Source organism: Molothrus aeneus, chromosome 3 (genome assembly GCF_037042795.1).
Source record: "Molothrus aeneus isolate 106 chromosome 3, BPBGC_Maene_1.0, whole genome shotgun sequence".
Lineage (NCBI taxonomy): Eukaryota > Metazoa > Chordata > Aves > Passeriformes > Icteridae > Molothrus > Molothrus aeneus.
Genome location: NC_089648.1, coordinates 113,360,451 through 113,386,456, shown reverse-complemented (window position 1 = coordinate 113,386,456; position 26,006 = coordinate 113,360,451). Strand labels below are relative to the sequence as shown.

The following is a 26,006-nucleotide window of genomic DNA, read 5'->3' as shown; positions in this document are numbered from 1 at the left end:
GGGAGCTGCAAGAGGCTCAGCACCTCAGAGCTGAAATCCCTGCCACCCACAGCACCCACCCCGCTGGCTGCAGGGAGCCTGAGCCCCACACGGAACCGAGACCCGCAGGCACCGCTGCCATCCGTGCACGGTCCCATCACGGTGTGACACAGCCTCAGTCCTGTGCTGCTGGGGGGCAAAGGGCTGCAGCTGCAGCCCCTCCTGACCCTGCCTCACCCCCCAGGCCTGTGCAGGGTTAGGGTTAGGGTTTTCCAGGCTGTATCCACCCGGCTGGAGCAGCCCCAAAGCTGGCTCAGCACAGAACCAGAGCGTGGAGAGGATGAGGAGAGAGGACAGATGGTGAATACTCTCCTGAAGGCCATGCTGGCAGAGCCCAGGGGGTGCTGCAGCACGGGGATGGCTCTGTCCAGCTGTGTGAGGCTGCAGCAGTGCAACCAGGGCTCCACGGAGCTGAGAGGAACCAGCGTGGTGCCACCAGATCCACCGTGGTGCCACCAGATCCACTGTGGTGCCACCAGATCCACTTGGAGGCCCTGGGTGTGCTGGGCAGGGACACTGTGGGACCTGGACACTTTGTGTGGGACACTGTGTGTGCTCACTGCCACTGTAGGGTGAGCATGGACACACATCCCCAACATGGACACACAACCCCAAACATGGACACACATCCCTGGGCATGGACACACATCCCCAGAGCATGGACACACATCCCCTGGGCATGGACACACATCCCCAGGGCATGGACACACATCCCAAACATGGACACACATCCCCTGGGCATGGACACACATCCCTGGGCATGGACACACATCCCCAGAGCATGGACACACATCCCCAGGGCATGGACACACATCCCCAAACATGGACACACAGCCCCAGGGCATGGACACACATCCCCACAGCATGGACACACAGCCCCACAGCATGGACACACATCCCCTGGGCATGGACACACATCCCTGGGCATGGACACACATCCCTGGGCATGGACACACAGCCCCAAACATGGACACACATCCCCACAGCATGGACACACATCCCCAAACATGGACACACAGCCCCACAGCATGGACACACATCCCCAAACATGGACACACATCCCCAGGGCATGGACACACATCCCTGGGCATGGACACACATCCTTGGGCATGGACACACAGCCCCAGGGGCAGCAGGCCGTGGCAGCTCTGTGGGGCTTCTCTCTGGCATGACAGGCAGGGTATCTCAGACATGGCACAGGTGGATTGTCTCCCTGGCCCAGACCCAGCTCCAGCCCTATCCCCAACCCTTCCTGAACCCTCCCTGGATGCACAGCCCTCCATCAAGCAAGCTCTGACCCCGGCTCCATCATTTGGCTCCATCGGCCTCATTTCACTGCTCTGCAGCTGTGGAGGCACCATCACAGCCCATGGAACAGCTCCAGTAGGACCTGATGACCCCTAAAGCACCATCCACCCTCTGCCAGAGTCCCCTGCCCTCTCCAGCCCCTGGGGCAGCCCACCCCAGCAGCCTGCAGTCCCGAGCCCATGCTCGGTGCCCTGAGGTGAGGCAGAGTGGAGCTGTTGATCCAGAACAGAACAGCTGCTCTGGGACAGCATCTGCAGGGCCTGTGGGACATGCTGGGCCACAAGGGCCATGGGAGTCAGAAGTGAGGACATCCGTTTATTGATGCTTTGACTGCCCACAGCAGAGCCACAGCAGACCCTGCTGCTCAGGGGGAGCATGCCCAGCCTGCGGTGAGCCCAGCTCTGTGCCCGTGGCACAGCCAGCCCAGGGCCAGCCCTGCTCCACTTCCACTCCTCTTCTCCCTCGGGATGAGCCATGGGGAAGGTCAGAGCGACACTCGGGGCAGGAGCACCCTGTGTGCAGGGCTGGGAAGTGGCTGAGCACAGATGGAGAAGAGCATGGTGGGCAGAGCTGCTGCACAGCACAGTGAGAGCAGAGCCAGGCCTGTCCTGGCACCATCCTCTCCCTGGGGCAGCTGTGGCCGCAGGGGATGGTGCTCCCCTGAGAGAGGAGCGGGGTGGCTGCTGCAGGACCCTGCGTGTCCCCGCCTGCCCACGCCACGCTGCCCACTGCCAGGAATCAGGGCTCCTGTGGCATCAGGCAGGGCACAGGGCGGGCACTGCCAGGGCTCAGGGCTCCTGTGGCATCAGGCAGGGCACAGGGCGGGCACTGCCAGGGCTCAGGGCTCCTGTGGCATCAGGCAGGGCACAGGGCGGGCACTGCCAGGGCTCAGGGCTCCTGTGGCATCAGGCAGGGCACAGGGCGGGCACTGCCAGGGCTCAGGGCTCCTGTGGCATCAGGCAGGGCACAGGGTGGGCACTGCCAGGGCTCCTGTGGCATCAGGCAGGGCACAGGGTGGGCACTGCCAGGAATCAGGGCTCCTGTGGCATCAGGCAGGGCACAGGGTGGGCACTGCCAGGGCTCCTGTGGCATCAGGCAGGGCACAGGGTGGGCACTGCCAGGAATCAGGGCTCCAGTGGCATCAGGCAGGGCACAGGGTGGGCACTGCCAGGGCTCAGGGCTCCTGTGGCATCAGGCAGGGCACAGGGTGGGCACTGCCAGGGCTCAGGGCTCCTGTGGCATCAGGCAGGGCACAGGGTGGGCACTGCCATGGGACTCGGCTCCTGTCTCACATCCGATTCGCCTTCCAGGACAGGTAGCAGTTCCAGACGATGGCGACACACTGGACAACAGCCAGCCTGGGGACAGAGGGGACAGAGGGGACAGGGCCTGCAGCTGCCAGCTCAGGGACAGGGACTGGGTGCTAGGGCCTCAACCCTACCTGTGCTGCAGAGGCACAAAGTAGAAGTTGGCAATTTGCACGGGTGGCCAGATCTGGGCAGAGAAGGGGAGGAGAGGTGAGGAGCCCTGCCAGGGTCCCCTCCCCACACCCACCCCTGCCTGGCACTCAGGGCATCCCACAGAGCCCACGGCAGCCCCATGGAGGAGACGGGACAGGGACAGGGACAGGGACAGAGATGTGGCAGCACTCACACAGTAATTGGTCACCAGGGCATCCAGGTAGTCCTGGAAGAAAAAGGAGGTGTGAGCACTCAGAGGGCCCCCATCCTTGCCACTGGTCCCCAGCTGCAGTGCTGGGCACAGAACCCCTGCAGCCCTGGCCATGCCTTCCCACAGCCATGAGGGTGACCAGAACCGTCCCCACTGAGAGCCCTTTGTGCCACAGCCAGGGCACAAAGCCAGGGCTTGGCCCCCAGGGTGGGCTGTGAGCCCCCTCCCAGCTCAGTGCTCCCCAGGCCCCTCCTGGGCAGCAGAGATGGAGAAGGGCTCTGGGCTGGGCTGGGAGCCCCAGGTGCTGCGGTGTCCTGGTGCCAGAGCCGTGTCCCAGCCCGGTCCCGTGGCAGCAGGACGAGTCCCTCAGCAGCCTGGCCGTGACTCAGCCGGGAGGGCAGGCTCCTGGTGGCACTGGCCAGCAGCCAGCACGGGGTGATGGATGCTCTGCTGACGCTTCCTCTGCGTGGCGAGAGGCGGATGCGCCCCCAGCCAGGGGTGAGGCTGCTGCCAGCGCTGCTCCAGCCCAGCCCAGCACCCCCTTCCAGGCCAGGGATCCCAGGGCCACAGCCTGCACCAATCACCGGCCACAGCAGGATGCCCCGAGGAAGGCGAGGCAAGATCCATGGCATGAGCTGGTCAGGATGAGCAGGGGAAGATGGATGGAGTGCTCAGAGTGCTGCCCGTGCCCACGATCTGTTCACGTGTGCCCTCAGGGTGCTCAGAGCACCCCGTGCCCCGGCTGGGGCTTGCACAGAGCCTGAGGAAAGCAGAGGTGATGTGACCCTGCCCCGGGATCTCCTTCCTGTGCTCCGGGGCAGGATGAGGGGCACGTGCTGGCAGTCCCGGTGTAGCGGGCTGGTGACTGGGCATCCCCATGCAGAGGAATGAATCCCAGGTGGTGGCACTCAGGCAGGGCTCCAGCCAGGCAGCACCAGAGAGAGAGGCTGGTGTTGCCGCTCCTGGCAGCCACACGACCACCCCAGCGTGCCTCATCCTGTGGCAGGTGGGCATCCACTCCCCAGTGACTCACCCTGGACACGCTGACTCAGTGTTCACACTGGTTTCCAGCAATTACTGTTAATGGGAGTCATCTCGGTAATTGCTCTGGAGCCCCAGCCAGGAGCAGGGCTGGACAGCACGCCCATGGCACCCGTGTCTGGCCCAGGTGGGACCCAGCACTCGCCCGCAGGACACCCGTTCCAGAGGAACCGGCCCTGGCACCAGCACTTGGACTGGCAGCACTGGGCACCCAGCACTGGGCCCTGGGTCCCGGTGCCTGGGCACGGACACAAACGGGAGCAGCACAGGGAGCAGCTGCCAGGGCCCCACAGGGCAGCAGCAGCAGCAGCACTTACCTGCTGGATCTTGGACCAGTTCTCCTGCACAGACAGGCCGTTGGTGGCCCCTGTGACAGCCAGGAAGCAGCCAAGGAAGCACGGAGCGAAACCCCCCTGCCAGAGAGGAGCCCCAGCTGATGTGAGGAGCTCCTGGTGCTTGGAGCCAGGCTGGCCACGGGCAGCCTCTGAGAAAATGCCCACCCAGCCTTCCATGGCACTGAGGCTGGGCCCAGCTCAGGCACGGGGCTCTCAGAGCAGGCTGGAAACCTGCCACGGGTCTGTCCTGTCCCCGCTGCCCCAGTCCCACACTGCACCCTCACCCATGTCACACCAACCTGGTCCAGGATCACCTTCTTCACAGCCACAACTTTTGTATTCCCTGGGATGAGCCAGTCCAGGATCCTGTACCAGCTGCCCACAACAGGGCCCTGCAGGAGCCACGGGGTGAGGAGCAGCATCTGTCCTCAGGGGTCAGGGCTGGGGCCTCCAGGGCAGGATACATGGCCCTGCTCCAGCTCTGGACCACAAAGACAAGCTCGTCCTATGCTGCCCCTGCTCCATGGAACTGGCCCTGCCCATGGCTGCTGGAGGTGGCACCAGGATGAGCCAACTCCCAATCCACCACCACAGTCCCACCCTGCTGAAGGAGCCCTCCCATCCCATTATCCCATTCCATTATCCTATTCCATCCCACCCCATCCACCCCACTCACCACAAAGCAGAAGCCAATGCCCATCATTTTCAGGGTGCGGGGGCAGTGGTGCCCGTGCAGCCCCCGCTGCTCCACCAGCTGCTGTGCAATCACATCCCCAGCTCCCATCAGGGCCCCTGCAACCAGCACGGCCCATTTAGGCAGGACAGACCCCCGTGTGACCTGCCCACAGCCGGGCCCCCTGCCCAGGGTGCCTGAGCCTATTCAGCCCTGGTGGCTCTGCCCCAGCTACAGCTCCCCATGGCCTGCACCAAACCCCACTCTGCCATGTGCCTCAGGGCTCTCACTGCAGCATCTCTGCTCAAAACCGTGTCCAGCTGCACCTGGACAGGGGGCTGACCCATCAGCAAGCCTCCACGGTGCTCTCAGAGAGACCCTGCCCAGCTGCTGCCCGTGATCTCCACCGCAGCCTTTCCCACAGCACCCCAAACCTCTCCCTGGGCACCGGGCAGGTTCTGCCCACCGTGACCCCCTCCCTGGAGAGCAGCTCTCTGCCCGTGTCCCCCGCCCCACCAGCCGGGCTGGGCAGAGCGTGCTCCCCGCTGCCCAGGCTGCCCCAGCCCCTCGCCACAGCTGGCTGCTGGCACAGCTCCTGGCCCCGTTCCTAGATCAGTGTCCCCGGTGGGGCGCTGCCCGGCTGGGTCTCTGGCAGCTCCTGCTCCATCCCACACCCCTGACCCCTTCGACGTAACTCAGCTGGCCCAGTGCTGCCCCCTCCAGCTGCTGCCCCGGCCCCGGCGGCTCCTGCTCCCTCTCCCCACTCCCCCCGGGACGGTTTCCTGGCAGGTCTCCAGCCCTGCTGCTGCTCTGCTCCGTCCTCGGGAGCCCTGAGCCCAGCAAACCCTCAGCCTGACGGGCACCAGCCCCAGCAGCCCCTGTCCCGACAGCCCCAGGGTTGTGGTAGCAGCCCTGCTCCGGGGACTTGGCCAGCGGTTCCTCATGGACAAGGGCCCAGCTCCCTGTCCCCACACCACGCCATGTGGTCCCTGAAGCCCACCGGCAGCACCAGCCCAGGCTCTGCAGCCCCAGAGAGCACCATCCGCTGCTTCACAGGAGGCTCCATCTCCCACCCCCGACCAGCCCCAGGATCTGGGGCTCTGTCCCCCAGCCCCGAGAGACCCCACACCCCCCATGACGGCAGAGCAGCCTCACCAGCTCATGGGCCACAACGGCACCGGGCAGGGGATGGAGCAGGCGCGGGACTCCAGGTCAGCACAGCCGGAGCACTGGCTGCTGGCACGGCAGCACTGCCCAGAGCTGCACTGCTCGGAGCTGCACTCCTGAGAGCTGCATTCCCAGAGCTGCACTGCCCGGAGCTGCACTCCTGAGAGCTGCACTCCTGAGAGCTGCACTCCTGAGAGCTGCACTCCTGAGAGCTGCACTGCCCGGAGCTGCACTCCTGAGAGCTGCACTCCTGAGAGCTGCACTGCTCGGAGCTGCACTCCTGAGAGCTGCACTGCCCGGAGCTGCACTCCTGAGAGCTGCACTGCCCGGAGCTGCACTGCTCGGAGCTGCACTGCCCGGAGCTGCACTGCCCAGAGCTGCACTCCTGAGAGCTGCACTGCCCGGAGCTGCACTGCCCGGAGCTGCACTGCCCGGAGCTGCACTGCTCGGAGCTGCACTGCCCGGAGCTGCACTCCTGAGAGCTGCACTGCTCGGAGCTGCACTCCTGAGAGCTGCACTGCCCGGAGCTGCACTGCCTGGAGCTGCACTGCCTGGAGCTGCACTCCTGAGAGCTGCATTCCCAGAGCTGCACTGTCCGGAGCTGCACTGCCCGGAGCTGCTCTCCTGAGAGCTGCATTCCCAGAGCTGCACTCCCAGCAGCTGCACTCCCCGGAGCTGGGAGCAGGGGCACAGCACTCATGGAGAACACAGCAGGCACTGCTGTTACTCATCCAGTGCCGAAGGCTCTGGGTACAGTGGCCACAAGTGATGAGGCTGTGGGGAGGGACAGACCTGTCTGTGCATCCCTTCCTTGGCCTGGGGATGCGGCCAGATCCAGCCCCCAGCAATGATTTTGGCAGCAGTGCCCGCCCAGGGTGCCACCAGCACAGCCCAAACACAGCTCCTGTGGGGGCTGGAGCCTTCATCCCAGCCTAACCTGGTGCCCAGGGTGTCCAGCTGACCCCCGGGTTGATGTTCTTGTGGCCAGAGGACTCTGAAAGGGGCCCAAACCTAAGTAGGGCATCACCATCTCCATGGCCATGGCAGTGCCTTGGCAGGAGCAGGGCACTGCTCTCCACAGGCAGAGGGACAGCAGGTCACGGCTGCAGGCACGTGCTGCTGCCCACTGTGTGCAGGCCCTGCTGGCAGCCTGGCCCAGGGCCCAGCATGCAGGAGGCAAAGCCCTGCTGACCCCCAGCCCCGGGACTGCAGCGTGGCCAGCAAGGGTGCCCGGGCACAGTGGGCACAGCCAGCTGCCAGCAGCGCCCTGGCCCGGCCCCAGCTGGCAGCATGGGGGTCCCTGGGAGCAGCAGGACAAGGCTGGAGGCTGGATGGAGCTGGCACAGGGCACAGGCCTGGGAAGCTGCACAGACACGGCACAGGCAGCAGGAGAGGGGCTGAGCTGGGGCATGGTGGGGATCACTTGTGGGAGCTCCCAAGAGAGCAGGAGCGTTTGTGCCCCCCTGGCTGCAGCTGGGAGAGCCCAGCCCGAGGCTGGTGGAGCCATGTCCAGCAGCAGCCCAGCACCCACAGAGGCCGTGCCCAGCCCTGCAGGCTGGCAGAGCCCTGGGGCAGGGCTGTGCCACAGCAGCCACAGCTCCCACCTGAAGCAGCAACAGGCAGAGCACAGCCGAGGCCGGGGCCACGCCGGCAGGGGAGGCGAGGGCAGGGCCAGCCCGGGGCAGCCCCTCCCAGCTCTGCCCTGGCCTCTGGCCAAGCACAGGGGGACGTGCTGCCAGCAATCGACTCTGTGACAGCCGATAAAAATAACAGCAGGAACAGCTAAGCGGCCTGGCAGCGCCCCAGGCAGGGGGCACCGTGCCACCCCCCCGCGGCCAGCGGGGCTGAGGGCCAGCGGCTGCACAGGGAGGGGAGCCCCCAGCTCAGCAGGGCACCCCCAGAGCCCGGGGCTGTGCTTTCCCAGCACCCTGGGCGGGCAGGAGCAGCAGGGCAGGGGCAGCAGGGGCAGGGCAGGGACAGTCAGGGCAGGGGGGCTGCAAGCAGGGGGGGCAGCAAGGAGCACACAGGGACCCCCAGCTCCCACCCATCCGCAGCACAGCCCCTGCTCAGCCCCAGGGACACACGGAACAAGCAGGACACGCTCTCCCACCACCCAGACTCAGCCTCAGGTGTGCTGGGGGGAGGGAGCAGAGGAGGGGCAGAGCTGCCTGGTGCCCCAGGGCTACAAATCCTTGGAGCAGCAGAGGCACGAGGGGTAGATTCCTGGCACCTCACGGCTCTGCAAGCAGCAGCAGTGTTAGGGAAACTCAGTGCCCTGTGCAGAGCTCTCTCCTCAGGCAGCAGCTCTGTGCCTTCACTGCTGAGTGCTGGCAAGCACAAAGAGCTGAGCCCTTGTGACTGCCCCAGGCTACAGCTCAGCATCCATCCCTCCAGGTGAGGGGGGCCTGAGACAGTGTCCCCCCGGGTCTGGGGGTGAGGGCTGCACCTCCTGAAGTCCCCATGAGCGCTCTGGCTCCAGCACAGAGCCCTGACAGAGCTGTCCTGAGCCCAGAGCTCCAGCACAGAGCCCTGACAGAGATCTCCAGAGCCGGGAGCGGGCCAGGGCCTCTCCCTGGTGTGACACCCGGGGGTCCCTGCTGAGCCCAGGCCATGGCAGCACCTCCTCCCCCTAAGACAGACCCCGGAGGCACTGAGGGGCCCCTGCCGTGCCTCCTGTGCGGTGACAGTGCCCGCACAGTGGGCAAGGGGCGTGTGCCAGGGCAGGCCGTGGCTGTGGCAAGGAGGGGCGGCCAGGAGAGGCATGTGAAGGGCAGTCTGTGTGCCAGGAGCGGGGCAGGGCAGGGGCTGTGTGCTGGGGCAGGGGCTGTGTGCCGGGGCAGTCTGTGTGCTGGGGCAGGGCAGGGGCTGTGTGCCGGGGCAGGGGCTGTGTCCCGGGGCAGGGCAGGGGCTGTGTGCTGGGGCAGGGCAGGGGCTGTGTGCTGGGGCAGGGGCTGTGTGCCGGGGCAGGGGCTGTGTGCTGGGGCAGGGGCTGTGTCCCGGGGCAGGGGCTGTGTGCCGGGGCAGGGGCTGTGTGCTGGGGCAGGGGCTGTGTGCCGGGGCAGGGCAGGGGCTGTGTGCCGGGGCAGGGCAGGGGCTGTGTGCCAGGGCAGGGGCTGTGTCCCGGAGCAGGGGCTGTGTCCCGGGGCAGGGGCTGTGTGCCGGAGCAGGGCAGGGGCTGTGTGCCGGGGCAGGGCAGGGGCTGTGTGCCAGGGCAGGGGCTGTGTCCCGGGGCAGGGGCTGTGTGCCGGAGCAGGGGCTGTGTGCAGGGAGCGGAGCAGGGGCTGTGTTCCAGGGCAGGGGCTGTGTGCCGGGGCAGTCTGTGTGCTGGGGCAGGGCAGGGGCTGTGTGCCGGGGCAGGGGCTGTGCCAGGGCAGGGGCTGTGTGCCGGGGCAGGGCAGGGGCTGTGTTCCAGGGCAGGGGCTGTGTCCCGGAGCAGGGGCTGTGTGCCGGGGAAGGGCAGGGGCTGTCTGCCGGGAGCGGAGCAGGGGCTGTGTCCCGCGGCAGGGGCTGTGTCCCGCGGCAGGGGCTGTGTCCCGCGGCAGGGGCTGTGTCCCGCGGCAGGGGCTGTGTGCCGGGGCAGGGGCTGTGTGCCGGGGCTCGGGCTGTGTGCCGGGAGCGGAGCAGGGGCTGTGTGCCGGGGGGGCCGTGTGCGGGGCCGGGGGTCTGAGGGCCTCGGGGGCCGGGCTCGTCCCTTACCGGCTGTGAGCGCCTGCGCCGCCCCGGGCCGCCGCGCCAGCAGCCGCCCGCAGCCCCTCCAGAGCGCCGCCATGGCCCCGCGTGTCGCGGCGCGGTGACGCGTGTCGCGGCGCGATGCCGTGTCGCGACCCAGAGCGTTTATTGGTCAGTAGCGGCCCAGCACCGTGGCCAGCAGCGCCATCCGCATGTACATGCCGTTCTCCGCCTGCCGGAAGTAGGCGGCGCGCGGGTCCGAGTCCACCTCCACGCTGCGGAAACGCGGCATCAGCGGCGCCGCCCGCTCCCCGCGATACGCTCGGGGTCCCCGAGCCCCCACTCGTCCCGGAACCTCTGGCACCCCCGGGACCCTCAGGATCCGCCCTGGAACCACTGACACCCCCCTGGTCCTGGCACCCACGGCACAACGGGGCCTGTCCCCCAAGCCCAGCAAGTGCAGCCCCTGTGGCTCCGAGCGCTCCCCAGCCCTGGCCAGCACACCACAGTCCTCCCGCCCCTGATCCCCGGTGCCTTCCCAGACACCCCCAGCACACCGCAGCTCCCACGGCCCTGCCAGTGTCCCAGCGACACCACTGCCCCAGGGACACCACTGCCCCAGCTGCACCACTGCCCCAGGGACACCACTGCCCCAGCACCTCTCCAGAGCCCCCATGCCCCAAGGATCCCCCTTCAGCCCTGTATATTTCATACCCGTTCTCCCAGACACCCCCTCCAAACCTCCCCTGTCCCCCAGCACCCTCCCTAGCCCCGCTGCCCCCTCCCCACCTGATCTCGTTGACACGGGGCAGGGGGTGCATCACCACCATCCTCTCCTTGGCCCGGGTCATGATGTGGGGTGTGAGGATGAACTTCCCGAAGCACTGAGGGAACAAACAGAGCCCTGAGCAGGGCAGGGGGGTGCCCAGCCCCCCAAGGGCAGCAGGAGCCAGGCTCCCCTCACTCACAGCCTCGTAGTCCTCGGCCCGCTGGAAACGCTCCTTCTGGATGCGGGTCACGTACAGCACGTCTGTGTCCGGCAGCGCCTCCTCGATGCTCCCAAACTCCTCCTGCACAGCACCGTGAGGTTGGGGGGGACACAGCTGGGCCAGACAGTGTGGGGGCCACCCCCCAGCCTGCCCCTCACCTGCTGGATGCCCCTGGAGGCCACGAAGCTGGTGATGTCGGCGGGCATGCGGAGCTCGGGCGGCGTGACGTAGCGCAGGTGGACGCGGTACAGGGTGAGCAGGCGGGCCAGGGAGTGCACCGTGCGCCCGTGCTTCAGGTCCCCCACCATGGTGATCTGGGGACAGCGGTCAGCCCAGCCTGCCCGGGCCCCCCAGGGCCCGCACGGGGCCCCCTGAGCCCCCGGCCATGGCTCTGGCCCCCCAGCTCACCGTCATGCCGTTGACCGTGCCCAGCTCCTCGCGGATGGTGAAGATGTCCAGCAGTGCCTGCGTGGGGTGCTCGCCCACCCCGTCCCCGGCGTTGATCACTGGCTTGCGGCAGTGCCTGGCAGCCAGCTGGAGCAGCAGCAAGGCAGGGCACAGGCCTTGTGAGCACAGGCACAGACACAACTCCCATGGCCCCAGGGCAGCAGGAGCCCACCCTGGCCCAGCTGGGGACCACATCCCTGCCCATAGAGCAGGTCACCATCCCTGCCCTTGGGGCAGCGTCCCCGGTGCCTCCAGAGCAGGAGGCAGCTGCCCTGACCCCTCTCACCTCGACAGCGCCGGGCTGGGGGTGCCGCAGCACCAGCACGTCGGCGTAGCAGCACATGGTCTGCACGGAGTCAGCCAAGGACTCGCCCTTCTGCACCGAGGAGGTGGCCTCGCAGAAGGACAGCACGGAGCCGCCCAGCCGGCTCATGGCTGCTGCAAACGAGCTGCTGGTCCGCGTGCTCACCTCGTAGAACATGCTGGCCATCACCTTCCCCTGCAGGGCCGGGCTGTCAGTTCGGGGAGCCCTGGCACCCTGCCCGACATGGGGCTCCCTCGGGGTGCCCATGCCACAGGTGAGTGCTGCAGGGACGGCTCACCTTGAGGATGTCCAGGCTGCGCTCCTTCTGCACCAGCATGCGCAGGGTGTGTGCCACATTGAACAGGTGGGACAGCTGCGGGGACAGGTGGCACTGGGGCTTAGCGGGGGCACAGGAGGCACCACAGCCCCCAGAGCCCCCTGCCCGCCCGGCTGGGCACCTGCTCCTTGGAGAACTGCCGCACAGAGAGGACGTGCTGCCCGACCAGGGGGTGCAGCAGTGGGGAAGTCTGGAAGTGGGGGGCGCGCTGAGGGGACGTCTGGCGCGGGACAGGGCCCAGCGGGTGGAAGTGGCTGTCCTGGATCACTGCTGAATCTGTGGCACCGAGAGCAGGCAGTCAGCCCACGGGGGTGCCCTGAGGAGCCCAGCCACCAGCCACAGACCCTGGATCCCCACTGTGGGCCCCTGCTGCACTCACCCGGTTCCGCTGCCTTCCTGCTGCCCTTCTCACGAGCGTCCTCAGCTGGGTGGGAGAGGGGAGCAGGGGTGTTAGGGATGTGGGGAGAGGTGGCACCCTGGGCCCTGCTCTCGTCCCAGTGTGCTGCCAGTGTGGCACAGCCCTGCTGGCACACGGCAACACCAGGTGAAACCAAGATGGGCATGACGCAAGAGTGATGGTGAACCAGAGACAGGCAGTCCAAGCCCCACGCTGTGCTGTGACACTCTCCCTGCTCACCCTGCAGTTCCCAGCTGGCCACCCCCCAGCTGACACTGGCAGCGAGGGTCCCCGAGGTGCCACGCAGGCTGGGGCAGGAGGGAGCGGGCGGCACGGCCGTGCCCTGTCCTACAGCGCCCAGCCCTGGTGCTGGGTGCCACAAGGGGCCCACGGGGGGCACGCAGGCAGCCCGAGGCCTGCAGGGCACCTGGGGGAGGGGATGCACTCATGGGCTGCACGTGGTGCCGTGTGAGCCCCCCCGACATTACCGGTGCCTCGGGCGCCCGGGCGGTGCGCGGCTCCCAGCCTCCGGAACGCTGAACGGGACACAAGGGCTGGCGTCAGCGGGGCCGCCCAGCCACGGTCCCAGCCCCGGCCCCCAGGAGCGCGCCCGCTGCCCGCCCACCCCCCTACCTGGCAGCTCGGGGTCTGAGGCTCGGTGGATGCGGGGCGGGAGGTGGAAGCGCGCGTCCCCCGCGGGGCCGGGCCGGCGCGGGCTGGGGGCTCGTCCACGCAGCGCGTCAGCAGCCACGGGCCGGGCCTGCTCGGGGGGCTGCAACGAGAGACCAAGCTGGAGCTGGGGCACGGAGGGACCCCTGCCAGCTCTGTACACCCCCCTACCTTCACAGTCTCCTTGCTGGGGGCAACGTGTGGCAGCAGCGCAGCTCCTGAGGTCCACTTCCTCACATCCTGTCCATAGCCAGGGGGCACCAGCACCTGCAGCCACGGCAGGGAGGGGATTAGGGAAATGGGCTCAGCACTGGGAGAACCCCTGTGATGGGGGACACCCTCAATACAGGAAGGAAAGGAGCCAGGACCTTACCTGCCCATCAATGTAGGCAACCTCCCCACGCAGGACCACCCTCCGCACTGTGCCCTTGACCTGCATGCCCTCAAAGGGGGTCCAACGGGCCTTGGAGAACACTGTGCTGCTGGGGATGATCCACTCCTGCTCCAGGTCCACCTGCCAGGACAGCGGGTCAGAGGCAGAAGGGTGGGGGCTGCACCTGGGGCGGGAGGGCAAGGACACACCTCCACATAGGTGTCCTCCTGAGCTGGCAGCCCAAAGATCTTGCGAGGGTTCTCATAGAGGCGCTGCACAATGTCCTCCACGCTGAGCCTCCCCTCAGAGACGGCCGTCAGCAGCAGTGGCAGCATGGTCTCCAGGCCAGGGTACCCAGGGGGCGGCTCCTGCCCCAGCTTCTCCTCCAGCGTGTGGGGAGCTGCAGGACGGGGCTGTCACCGGGCTGTCCCCACCACCTTCCCCACGGCCACCATCCCTGGGGACTAACCGTGGTCAGTGGCAAAGCAGTCGATGATGTCCAGGTTCTCCCAGAGCGCCTCCACGTCCTGGCGGGTGCCCAGCTCCGGCCGCACGGCTGCACGGCCCTTCCCGAGGCGGCCCAGGTCATCCTGGCTCAGGAAGAGGTGGTGCGGGGCCACCTCGCACGTCACCGGGATCCCTCTCTGCTTGGCCGCCTTGATGAGGAGGATCTGGGGCAGCCGTGGTTAGTGGGTGTTGTGTGATTTCAGGGTTTACCCCAGAACCCACGTTTTTCCCCTGAAGATTCCCTCCCAGGTGTGTCAGTCACCTCTCCTTTCCTCTCCCTGACCCCTCCCAGCACTGTCTGTCAGTCCTGGCATTCCAGAAGGGCATTGAGTGATTGGCAGATTCAAAGGATGCCCTCTACCCCTGGGGGGCATTGGGCCATCCAGGTGTCCTTTGTCCCTTTGTCCCTCCCCTCCTGTCCCTGCTTGGTGGCTCCCTACCCCTTCCCTGCCCCTCTCCCCAGGGTTAAAGGAGCAGCAACCACGGGCTTAGGGAGTTCTGTGGGAGCTGGTGCTGCATTCAGAGGCCTGAGGGCCAGAATAAAGCTCTGGATCCAAAGCCTCCATCAGAACCGACTCCTTTCCTTCACCATCCCCTTAAAGCTTCTCCGGCAGAGGGAAACCTCAAGAGTTAACCCCACCACCACTGGAGCCCCGGCCTGCCTGGACTTCATGTGCCCAGCTGCAGCACCCAGCCAGCCAAAAGTGTCTCAGGGGTGAAACACCACAGTTGCCACTATTTGGTCCAGACGCAGGGCCAGACAAGCCAAGGCACGTCCCGTCCACCAATACTGGTCATATTCCAATAAGTGGGGAACCCAGTGGGCCCCGTGCTCCATCCCTAGAACCCAGAGCTCGCCCTTCTCACCTCCTCCCTGCGGGCCACGTGGCAGATGTGGACAGGGCGCTGGTACAGCTGGGCCACCATCAGCACGGCGGCCACCGTCTGCCGCTCGGCGTGCGCCACGACGGGCAGGTGCCGCGGCCACTGCTCCAGGTGCTGGGGGGACAGGGCTGGTGGGCACCGGTGCCAGGAGCCACCTGCCCCGTGCCAGCCCCTGCCCTCCTGCTCACCTCCATCCACAGCGACACGTCGTCCATCCGCAGGCTGGAGAAGGTGTCGTTCAGGTACATCTTGAGCCCGGCAGCCGCCCCAGCCAAGGGGCCCAGAGTGCCAGCATTGTCCAGGGAAGCCCCCAGGAAGAGAGCAAAATCGCAGCGGGCCCCAGCCTCTGCCAGCTGCACAACAAGAGGCGGTGGGTGCTGCGGTGGGACCAGTCCCGCCACCAGCAACGAGCCCACCGTGGGCAGTGAGCCCACCACGGCTGGCACAGGAGGGGATGCGAGCACCAGGCTGGCAGCAGCTCCTCACCTTCTGTGCCAAGGTGAAAGAGGTGGCATCGGTGACAGCAGGGCTGGTGTTGGGCATAGCACACACCATGGTGACACCCCCGGCCAGGGCGGCCGCCGTGCCTGATGCAAAGTCCTCCTTGTGGGTGCCACCCGGCTCACGGAGGTGGACGTGGACATCGATCAGGCCTGGGGAGTGTCAGTGTCAGCACTGGCAGCTGCTGGCCACAGGGGACATGAGGGACAAGGCCATCCCCCCAGTGCAGCATGGAAACATCTCTGCAGTGCCTGCAGATGTGCCCAGCCCGGCTCCCAGCACTGCCCCTGTTCTGTGCTGTGCCCTGGGGCCACTGAACACCCACCTGGCAGACGGATGAGCTTCTGGGAGTTCATGCAGTCCACGTGCATCTTCAGTGGGGGGGCTGCCCCAATCTGGCCCAGTGCCTGCAGAAAGAGCAGCCGTGAGGCAGGACCCAGGGGCAGGAGCAGGAGCCAGGGTGATGATGCCTGTCCGAGGTGGCCCCCAAACCCAACCCCTGCACAGTGACACCCACGCACAGAGCCTGCCCCGCAGCACCCACAGCAGGGCTTCTGCAACCCTACTTTGCTCCCTTTCCTTGCAGCCACGGTCCCCAGGTGCCCCAGCCCACCTCTACGAAGAGCTTTGTGCACTTGATGTCGATGATGAGGGGCACGGAGTAGTCGACAGCCAGGCGCCGGGTGCGGTAGCCCTTGGTGACAAAGGAGGAGAGGCGGCGGCCGCCCGAGTTGCGCATGGACAGGTTAATGACCATCTCAAAGTGGTTCTCGGCCAGGTAGTCCAGGATGCTGCGCTGGCTCTCCCGGGCGCCAGCCTCGCTGCTGTCTGCCTCCTCAAAGTGCCAGTCCACAGCCTTCACCTGCAGGCAGTGACCCCGTCAGGGCCCTGCAGCACCCCGGCAGTGACCCTGGCCCCGCAGCGAGGCCCCCAGCCCTGACCTTGATGCCATGCTCGGTGTAGAAGTCGGCGGTGCCAAGGCTGGCATACAGGTTGTAGCCCAGGCTCTCCAGCGTCCGCACCGTGGGCAGCAGCTCGCTCTTGTTCTGGAACCAAGCAGGGGCCGGTCAGAGGGCAGAGGGGGAACCCCAGCCTCGCAGCAGTTTGACCCCACGTACCTTGTAGCTGCCGATGGTCAGCAGAATGTTCTTCTTGGGGATCTTGAAGCCGGTGCTGAGCATGGCCTTCAGGTACGCCTCGCAGCGGTTCTCCCCAAAGCAGGCAACCTCGCCTGTGCTGGTCATCTCCACACCCAGCACCACGTCAGCGCCCGCCAGGCGTGAGAAGGAGAACTGGGGCACCTGAGGGCAAGGGGATGCTCAGGGACTGCCTGGCCCTGCACCCCAGCCTGGCCCCATGGCCCCCACTCACCTTGACGCCAACGATGCCTGTGCCTGTCATCAGCCCCACGGGCTCCACATCCTCACCCATGATCACCTGGCTGGCCAGAGCCACCAAGTCCACGCCCAGGGTCTTGGAGACGAAGGGGAAGGAGCGGGAGACACGAACATTGCACTCTATCACCTTCAGCTGGTCATCCTGGAGAGAGGGGACAGGATGAGGCAGGGCTGGGGATGTGGGCTGTTCTCCCCTGGCCATGCAGTCCCTGGTCCCAGGTACCTTGGCAATGAGCTGCAGGTTGAAGGGCCCTGTGACCTGCAGCTCCTGCCCAATGGCGTGGACAATGGCCTTGATGCGCTCCAGCGTCTTGGGGGTGATGTCCTGGGGGGGTGTCACCAGTGTGGCATCACCTGAGTGCACCCCAGCGTTCTCCACGTGCTCTGAGATGGCGATGGCCACCACCACACCGTCACAGGCCACCGCGTCCACGTCGATCTCCTGTGAGCAGAGCACGGTCACAGCCTGTCCCTGGGCTGGGGCTGGGGCTTTCAGGGGTGGAGCAGCCTCCTGGGCAGACCTTGGCCTCCTGGATGAACTTGGAAATGACAACTGGCTGCTCCTTGGACACAGCCACAGCGTTGCTCAGGAACTTCTCCAGGTCACTGTCCGAGTACGCCACGTTCATGGCAGCCCCGCTCAGCACGTAGGAGGGGCGCACGACACACGGGTACCCCACCTTGCAGCAGAAGTGCTTGGCTGACTGTGGGACAGAAGGAACTCAGCACACACACACACAGAGCCACCCTGGGGCAGCCCTGTCCTGTTCTCTGGGCCCACCTCCATGTTGGAGAGCTCCTTCCAGAGGGGCTGGCTGATGCCGATGGAGTCCAGCAGGCGGGAGAACTTGAAGCGGTTCTCGGCGGAGTCGATGGCCTCCGGGGAGGTGCCCAGGATGCGGCACTGCTGCCGGTGCAGGGCCATGGCGATGTTATTGGGCAGCTGCCCGCCCATGGACAGGATCACACCCTCAGGGTTCTCCAGCTCGTAGATGTCCATCACCACCTGCAGCAGGGTGCGGGGCAGGGCTGGGACAGAGCCATGGCAGCCCTCACCCAGCCCCGCAGCTGGCAGGCCCCAGGCCCCTCACCTCAAAGGAAATCTCGTCAAAGTAGAGGCGATCACACATGTCATAATCTGTGCTCACTGTCTCAGGGTTGTAGTTCACCATGATTGTCTTGAAGCCCATCTGTTGGGGGTGGGACAAGGTGAGCCCAGAGCCCTCAACCCCTACCCAGCCCCATCCTCTGAGCGGGGACACCCATCCCTCACTCCACAGGGTGGAGGTGGGACAAGGTGAGCCCAGAGCCCCCAGCCCCTACCCAGCCCCATCCTCTGAGCGGGGACACCCATCCCTCCCTCCACAGGGAGCTAGGGCCCGCCTGACCTTGCGGAGCTCCTGGATGCAGCCAACAGCACACCAGTCAAACTCCACACTGCTGCCGATGCGGTAGACGCCGGAGCCAATGACCATGACGTGGGGCTCATGGAAGCCCAGGTCGTGCTCAGAGCCGTTGTAGGTCAGGTACAGGTAGTTGGTTTGGGCTGGCCACTCTGCAGCCACAGTGTCGATCTGCTTCACCACCGGCAGGATCTTCAGGTCGCGTCGCATCTTCCGCACGGCCAGCTCGGTGCTGCACAGAGCTGGGTGAGCGCCAGGAGCGAGGCAGGGAGCAGAACAGGGCCGCCCCCTCCCCGTCTCACCTGAGCACGGCCAGGGCCACCTGCTTGTCGGAGAAGCCAAGCTGCTTGGCGCGCTGGAGCACGGCGGGGGGCATGGTGCCCTGCTGGCCACGGTAGGACTCCAGCAGCACTGCGTGGTCCGTGATGTTCTTCATCTTGTGCAGGAACCAGCGGTCAATCTTGGTCAGCTCGTAGAGCCGCTCGATGGAGTAGCCGGCCCGCAGCGCCGCTGCCAGCACGAAGATCCGCTTGTCCGTTGGCGTCTCCAGCTCCTGCCAGGCCAAGGGTTGAGGGTGGCCGAGGGAGGCAGGTGGGCACCTCTCCCCCCAGAATGGCACAGCCAGCACCAGTGCTCACCATGTCTGACACCGGCTTCACCGTGTGATCAAAGCCCACGCAGTTCTCGTCCACCATCCTCAGAGCCTTCTGGAACGCCTCCTCAAAGTTCCTCCCGATGGCCATGACCTCCCCTGCAGAAGGTGGGGTGAGCAGGCGGGTCCCGTGCCTGCCACGTGCCCCACCAGTGCTGTCCCTCTATGCTCACCCACGCTCTTCATGGAGCTGCCAATCTTGGTGCTGACACGCACGAACTTGCTGAGGTCCCAGCGCGGGATCTTCACCACGCAGTAGTCCAGGCTGGGCTCAAAGCTGGCCGTGGTGGAGTTGGTGACGGAGTTCCTGAGGAGGGGACGGGGTCAGCAGACGGGGCCATCCCACCAGGGCAGCGCCCTGTCCCACAGTGTGGTGGTACCTCACCTGAGGAGGGGCAGGGGGATGCCCAAGGCGAGTTTGGCAGCCACATAGGCCAGTGGGTAGCCAGTGGCCTTGCTGGCCAGGGCCGAGCTGCGGGACAGCCGGGCGTTCACCTCGATGATGTAGTACTGTGGACAGCAGGCAGGCAGAGTCAGAGGGTGCCGTGGAACAGGCCAAGCCAGGGACACGGTGACACGGCCAGACCCACGGTGTCCCAGAGATGCTGCAGCACGGGGGCCTGCTGTGGCACAGCCTCGTGGGACAGCTGGGGCAGGAGCAGATCCCCCAGGGCAAGGCTGGCCCGGGACTGGGAGAGGGAGCCAGAACCCGAAGGGGGCTGCAAGTACCTGCTCTGACTCAGGGTTGAGGGCAAACTGGATGTTGCACTCGCCCACGATGCCCAGGTGCTGCACCACCTTGATGGCTGTGCGCCTCAGCATGAAGTACTCGGTGTCATTGAGGGTCTGGCTGGGTGCCACCACAATGGACTCGCCCGTGTGGATCCCCAGCGGGTCCAGGTTCTCCATGTTGCACACCTGGCAGCAGAGGGGTCACAGCTCCATGTGCTGTCCGTGGCGCATTCCTCCCAGTTCCCAGCACATCCTCCCCTGCCCAGTCAGGACTGGACCACACGGGGTGTCCCACGGGGTGGACACCCAGCATAGGGGTGCAGGGCTCTGTTCACAGGGTGCAGCCACCAGTGGCATACAGCAGCTGTGCCAGCACCACCAGAGGCACTGGGGAGTCCTCCCTGGGGACAAGGCTGGGCACAAGCCCCCAGTCCCTCCCCCACGTCCGTCCCTCTGCAGCAGCCCAGGGCCTCCCTCCATCCCGTACCGTGATGCAGTTGTTGTAGGCATCCCGCACCACCTCGTACTCAATCTCCTTCCAGCCTTTCAGGGACTTGTCCACCAGCACCTGGGAGGTGTGGGTGAAGGCCTGGCTCACCAGAGCCACCAGCTCCTCCCTGTTGTTGGCAAAGCCAGAGCCCAGCCCTCCCAGGGCGTAGGCAGAGCGCACCAGCACCGGGTACCCCAAGCGCTCAGCTGCTGCCTGTGCCTGCAGGGAGCAATGGGGTCAGGAAGAGGAAGGGCAGGAACAGCAAGGGGCAGGAACAGGAGGGACAGGACCCTGCCCTGCCCCACAGCCCCCCTGAGCATCCCAGACCTGCTCCAGGGAGGCAGCAGCCTCGCTGGGCGCCACGTGTTCCCCGATCTCCTCCATCTTCTCCACAAAGACCTTGCGATCCTCCGTCATCTCAATGGAGGCCATGGGGGTGCCCAGCACCCGCACACGGTACCGCTCCAGGACACCCGCCTTGGTCAGCTCCACGCCACAGTTGAGGGCTGTTTGTCCCCCAAAGGTCAGCAGCACCCCATCAGGCCGCTCGTTCCGGATCACCTGGGGGCACGGGGAGGTGGCACAGAAACCACAGCGGTGGGTCCTGTGCTTTCCAGCTGGCTCCTCACCTCTGCTGCTCCCCAGGTCCCTTCCAACCCCACCCAGCCCTACCTGCACCAGGCTCTGGGCCATCCCCCAGCCCAGCCCCACCCTGATCCCCCAGCTCTGCCATCCCTGCATTCCCAAATCGCCCTCTCCCAGGCAGCATCCCGGTGCTCACCTGGGTGACGTACTCAGGGGTGATGGGCAGGAAGTACACCTTGTCTGCCAGCCCCTTGGAGGTCTGCACTGTGGCAATGTTGGGGTTGATCAGCACCGTCTGGATGTTCTCCTCCTTCAGCGCTTTGATGGCCTCATGGGGAGCAGAGGGGTCACTGCTGGTGGCCCTGGGCTCCTGGGGTCACTGCCACCCCCTGCCCTGGGACTGGCACTCACCTGTGACCCTGAGTAATCGAACTCGCCTGCCTGCCCAATGGAAAGGCCACCGGAGCCCAGGATCAGCACCTTGCGGGGCCGGGCTGCCTCCGAGTCCCCCGCTGGTGCCTTGCTGTAGGTCAGCCACTCCTGCAGGCGCTGCCGCACTGGGGGGGATGTGGCAGGCTGGGGACAGGGCTGGGGACATGCACAGCCCCATCCTGCAGCCCTTGGCCCACGGTCCCGCTGTCCCTCACACTCACACTCACCTGTCCGGGCGCTGCCCTGCCCGTCCCGCAGGTCCCGTGCCGCCTCCACGAAGACATCAAAGAGACCCTCCAGGTCCGTGGGGCCGGCGCAGTGCTCGGGGTGGAACTGGACACTGTGGAGGGGGTCAGGCAGGGCACGTCCCACAGCCACCGCCCCCCAGCCCCCTGCTGCGGCCCCAGGCCCACCTGAAGAAGGGCTTGTTCTGATGGACCAGGCCCTCGTTGGAGGCGTCGTTGGCGTTGGTGAAGAGCGGCAGCCAGCCGGGCGGGAGGCTGCCCGCCTGCACGGCAAAGCCGTGGTTCTGCGCCGTGATGAAGCAGCGCCGCGTGTCCTCGTGCACGCACGGCTGGTTGTGCCCGCGGTTCCCGTACCTGGGAGGGTACGGAGCCATGATATTTTCTGAAAAATCCTTTCCTTAGGATTTTTTCTCCTGAGAAGCTGAGAGGCCTCAGGAACAAAATGTAAACATTGATTATCTGCTGCTGTGGAATGCAACAGGTGCATCTGGGATTGGTCCAATGTGGTTGTTTGTAATTAATGGCCAATCACAGCCCAGCTGTCTCAGACTCTCTGGTCAGTCACAAACCTTTGTTATCATTCTTTCCTATTCTATTCTTAGCCAGCCTTCTGATGAAATCCTTTCTTCTATTCTTTTAGTATAGTTTTAATATAATATATATCATAAAATAATAAATCAAGCCTTCTGAAACATGGAGTCAGATTCTCTTCCCTCATCCTGGGACCCCTGGGAACACCACCACAAAGGGGTACACACACAGCTGTCAGCCAGCCCCTGCAGCCGAGAGCCTTGCGCTCACTCTGGACCCACACTTGTTGCAGTTTGGGGGATCCCAGGGGGCCCCCCAAGCTGGGTGTTCGCTGGTAGCAGCAGGCAGGCAAGGAGACTCCACACAGCTTCTGAGGGTGCTGATTAGAGGAAGGTGCTAATTATTGGGGGTCCCAGCCCCAGGAGCAGCATGGATTCTGAGGGAGAAGGGGGAGGCAGGGAGGGCCTAGGGAGAAAAGGGCCAAGAGAGGAAAAGGCTCAGAGAGACTCTGGTCTCCTTGCACAGCCCAACAGGGAGATTCAAAGTGGGCGTGGAATAAGACTTGGGCCAATGGGTTTACAGATCCATGATACTCCAGGGGAGGATCACAGGCTTGGAATAAGCCCTACATTTTTGAGGGGTGAGACAGAGCATCCCATTTAACTAAAATGTAACACCACACCCACTCACTTCATCTTGTAGGTAGAGGCACCGAGGGCCAGGGCAAGCAGCTGGTGGCCCAGGCAGATGCCAAAAATGGGCTTGGGCTGGGGTGCATCCAGCAGCTGGCGTAGGCTGGACACCGTCTCCTGGCAGAGCTGTGGGTCCCCAGGGCCATTGCTGATGAACAGCCCGTCAAAGTCTGTGTCAAGAGAGCAGCAGGGTCAGAGTGGGGCCCCCAGCCCCTCAGCATTACAGAGGGGTCCCCAAGGTGCCCACAGGTTCACTGCAGGCACTCCTGGCTACCAGCAGAGAAACACCCTGAGCCTGTGGCTCCCCTGACACCCCAGCAGGGTTACAACCAAGGTGTTCTGAGCCCACAACACCCATTCAGGTGGCAGCAAGGCCCTGCCAGTCCCCCATGGTGCCCTGAGCCACACCAATACCACAGTCCAGAGTCCCCCATGCCAACCACAGCAAGGCACCCCGAGCCCACGGCCCTGCTCCTGTGGTGCCACACTGAGGGCCCAAGCCCTAAAGCCCCCAGGAATGATGGCACCAAGGCTCCCCACCCCACAGGACACAGGTGAGCAGGACACAGGCGCCTGCTGTCCCCAGCACCAAACATGCAGACAGGGCCACACCCATTCCCCCCACCCCCCCGGTGGGACCCCAGACTGTCCCCAACCTCTGCCATCTCACCTGCAGGGTCCAGCGGGTGGTCCCAGGGCACCACAGTGACAGTGGCCCCCCGCTTGCACAGGCACCGTATCTGGTTGTTCTTCAGGCCGCAGTCGAGGGCGGTGACACGCAGGGACCCGCCCGGGTTGAACACTCGCGGTGCCTGCGGGAGGGGAGCGGATCACCCGGGCTGCTGCTGGGGCCAGCCCTGCACAGCCGGGGCTGCACAGCCCCCCGCAGCCCCCAGCGCACCTTCAGCGACACCTCCTGCACCAGGGGCTTCGTGTTGGGGTCCTCAAAGGAGAGGCTCCCCCCGGGGGTCCCATCCGGCACCAGCTTCCCCAGCAGCGTCCCCTTCTCGCGGATCTTCTTTGTCAGCGCCCGGGTGTCCACCCCTGCAAGTGGGCTGTGAGACACAGCCCCGCGGCCCCAGCCCACCCCAGCAGGACCCTGTGCCCCAAATTCCAACACAGGCTCCAGCCCCAGGTGGGCAAAGGTCGACAGAGACGGGTCTGCTTTCAGAACTTGCAGAGCCACAGCCCCCACCCCCCTCTGCTGTCTCCCCGGTCCCACCTTCCAGCCCGGGGATGTTCTGCTCCTTCAGCCACTGGTCCAGGGACTGGGATGCGCTCCAGTGGCTCGGGGTCTCTGAGCACTCGCCCACCACCAGCGCGGCCACGTGGATCTTGCTGGACTCAAACCACTGGGGGGACAGAGGGTGAGCAGGCCAAGGCAGAGGGTCACCAGCCCAGGAGAAACCCCATGGAACACTGACCCCGTTCCCAGAGCACAGGACCAGCCCTCACACTGCTGGGCTGCCACTTGCCCCTACCTTGCCCACACCTATTGCAGCGAGGCTGAGCCTTAGTTCAGCAAAGTTCCTCTGGATTAGGGAGCCCCAGAATGGGGTGTTCGGGCCCCCACAGCACTGCTGGACCGCAGCCCACCGCCCACATGGTCCATGCCATGGGAGCCCTCAGCTTGGCACAGCTGCAGGACAAACCAAGCCCATGGGGAAGCACCACTGCCACTGGTCACAGCCTCGCCAGGGAGGTCTGGCCACACTGGTATGTCCCGTGCCATGGGATCAGGGCACTGGCTCCTGGAAGCACGGGCCACAGCACAGACCCACCCAGCACAGCCCGGAGAGGGCTGCTGACAGCGAGACCCCACAGGGTGGGCGTGGGGAGGCCAGCGAGGCACGGCTGCAGCAGGGCTGGACTCTGCCCCGGGACAGACGGCGTGGAGGCCAAGGGGCTGGAGGGCGCTGGGGCCTGAGCAGCCCCTCTGCCCAGCCCCAGCCCGGCCCTGGGACAAGGGCTTGAGATTCCCACCCTGCCACAGAGCCCTGCTGAGGAAACACAGAGCCCGCACCCCACGGGCTGCCAGGGACACAGAGCCCGCACCCCACGGGCTGCCAGGGACACAGAGCCCGCACCCCACGGGCTGCCAGGGACACAGAGCCCGCACCCCACGGGCTGCCGGGGACACAGAGCCCGCACCCCACGGGCTGCCGGGGACACAGAGCCCGCACCCCACGGGCTGCCGGGGACACAGAGCCTGTCCCACGGGCTGCCAGGGACACACAGCCCGCACCCCACGGGCTGCCAGGGACACACAGCCCGCACCCCACGGGCTGCCAGGGACACACAGCCCGCACCCCACGGGCTGCCAGGGACACAGAGCCTGTCCCACGGGCTGCCAGGAACACACAGCCTGTCCCACGGGCTGCCAGGGACACAGAGCCTGTCCCACGGGCTGCCAGGAACACACAGCCTGTCCCACGGGCTGCCGGGGACACAGAGCCCGTCCCACGGGCTGCCAGGAACACACAGCCTGTCCCACGGGCTGCCAGGGACACACAGCCTGTCCCACGGGCTGCCGGGGACACAGAGCCCGCACCCCACGGGCTGCCAGGGCACCCCGACCCCAATACTCGGGGGTCTCCCCAGCCCTCACCATGTCAGACCGCACTGCGACCCTACAGCGTCGGAGCCAAACCTCTCCGTGCCACCATGTGCCACTCGCTGTGCCCTGGCACCCGTCCCGCCCTGCATCGTCCCGTAGTGCCACCGCCACAGCGGCACCGGGGCGGGACACGCAGCCCCCCTGCTCACCCTGCTGAGGCCGAAGACGTCGGGCTCGTCCCGGGGCACGCCGTAGTTACCGACCAGCGGGTAGGTGAGCACCAGGATCTGCGCCTTGTACGAGGGGTCGGTGAGGGCCTCGGGGTACCCCACCATGCCGGTCTGGAACACTGCGGGGATCGGCACGGGGTGACGGGGGGACGGAGCCGGGCACAGCCGGGCCGATCGCGGCCCCGCGCCCCCGACAGGCCCCACGGTGGGGCCCGGGCGGAGGGAGACAGCGGGCCGGGCCGGATCCGCTCCTTCCCGCTCTCTCCCGCGCCGCCCCACGGCATCCCGGCCCCCGGACACACTCACCGACCTCCCCCGCGGCCGCGGCCCCGACGGCCCCGAAGGGGCGGCCGGGCAACACCGACCCGTCCTGCAGCACCAGCCGGGCCATGGCGCCGCCACGTGCGCTCCGCTCCGGGACTCCGCGGCGGCCACCGAGCAGGGTGAGCCCGCCCGGCTGCAGCGGCGGCGGGAGGATCCGGGGCGGGGCGGCGCCGGCACCGCCCCCGGGGCGGGACAGCGGCACCTGGCGCACCGGCCGATGGTGGGGAGCGGCACCCGGAGCACCGAGCGATGGTGGGGCGATGGCGGGACAGCGGCACCCGGAGCACCGAGCGATGGCGGGGCGATGGCCGTGGGGCGATGGCCGCGGGGCGGAGGAGAGCATCGAGCCAGGGCCTGACCGCCGTTGGCGGGGCACGGCCGGAGATGCCGGCGGAGGCGACACCGGAGCCCCAGCGGAGTCAGG

The 26,006-nt window shown here is 66.3% G+C and overlaps 2 protein-coding genes across 4 annotated transcripts; both read right to left on the bottom strand.

The window, feature by feature from the left end:
* Positions 1–1,649: 1,649 nt before the first annotated feature.
* Positions 1,650–10,028, bottom strand: MPV17 (mitochondrial inner membrane protein MPV17). Of its 3 annotated transcripts, XM_066547702.1 has the most exons (7): positions 9,931–10,028; positions 5,071–5,186; positions 4,694–4,786; positions 4,377–4,472; positions 3,001–3,033; positions 2,789–2,841; positions 1,650–2,705 (listed from the first exon to the last, which is right to left on the bottom strand). In XM_066547702.1, the coding sequence occupies exons 1-7, from the start codon at positions 10,001–10,003 to the stop codon at positions 2,636–2,638; spliced, it is 534 nt and encodes a 177-aa protein (XP_066403799.1). In that variant the 5' UTR covers positions 10,004–10,028; the 3' UTR covers positions 1,650–2,635. The 3 variants fall into 3 exon arrangements, with proteins under 3 accessions (XP_066403799.1, XP_066403801.1, XP_066403800.1); XM_066547704.1 differs by lacking the exon at positions 4,377–4,472; XM_066547703.1 differs by lacking the exon at positions 4,694–4,786 and having other exon boundaries at positions 3,003–3,033.
* Positions 10,029–10,052: 24 nt separating this feature from the next.
* On the bottom strand, positions 10,053–25,669 carry CAD (carbamoyl-phosphate synthetase 2, aspartate transcarbamylase, and dihydroorotase). The gene is made up of 44 exons (XM_066547700.1): positions 25,565–25,669; positions 25,238–25,377; positions 23,694–23,823; positions 23,373–23,515; positions 23,142–23,283; positions 22,470–22,641; positions 21,417–21,602; positions 21,231–21,343; positions 20,983–21,128; positions 20,768–20,899; positions 20,314–20,547; positions 19,984–20,205; positions 19,494–19,682; positions 19,150–19,274; positions 18,938–19,071; positions 18,751–18,863; positions 18,415–18,665; positions 18,098–18,344; positions 17,801–17,899; positions 17,491–17,715; positions 17,231–17,413; positions 16,933–17,151; positions 16,684–16,851; positions 16,431–16,613; positions 16,254–16,358; positions 15,926–16,174; positions 15,638–15,719; positions 15,298–15,464; positions 15,000–15,164; positions 14,794–14,925; positions 13,889–14,090; positions 13,629–13,819; positions 13,420–13,560; positions 13,218–13,313; positions 13,011–13,149; positions 12,360–12,404; positions 12,102–12,256; positions 11,942–12,016; positions 11,626–11,838; positions 11,301–11,426; positions 11,051–11,206; positions 10,872–10,973; positions 10,693–10,787; positions 10,053–10,178 (listed from the first exon to the last, which is right to left on the bottom strand). The coding sequence occupies exons 1-44, from the start codon at positions 25,647–25,649 to the stop codon at positions 10,076–10,078; spliced, it is 6,720 nt and encodes a 2,239-aa protein (XP_066403797.1). The 5' UTR covers positions 25,650–25,669; the 3' UTR covers positions 10,053–10,075.
* Positions 25,670–26,006: the final 337 nt, after the last annotated feature.

Excerpts from the sequence above, each read along its gene's own strand:
- MPV17 (XM_066547702.1), bottom strand. The coding sequence starts at position 10,003 with ATGGCGGCGCTCTGGAGGGGCTGCGGGCGGCTGCTGGCGCGGCGGCCC. Across the intron at positions 3,034-4,376 it reads ACTGGTCCAAGATCCAGCAG|GACTACCTGGATGCCCTGGT; the intron begins GTAAGTGCTGCT and ends TTTTTCTTCCAG. Across the intron at positions 2,842-3,000 it reads CCCTGGTGACCAATTACTGT|ATCTGGCCACCCGTGCAAAT; the intron begins GTGAGTGCTGCC and ends TTCTCTGCCCAG.
- CAD (XM_066547700.1), bottom strand. The coding sequence starts at position 25,649 with ATGGCCCGGCTGGTGCTGCAGGACGGGTCGGTGTTGCCCGGCCGCCCC. Across the intron at positions 25,378-25,564 it reads CGCGGCCGCGGGGGAGGTCG|TGTTCCAGACCGGCATGGTG; the intron begins GTGAGTGTGTCC and ends CGATCCCCGCAG. Across the intron at positions 13,820-13,888 it reads CTGCTTTGCCACTGACCACG|CTCCCCACACGCTGGAGGAG; the intron begins GTTAGTCCCCAG and ends CCCGTCCTGCAG.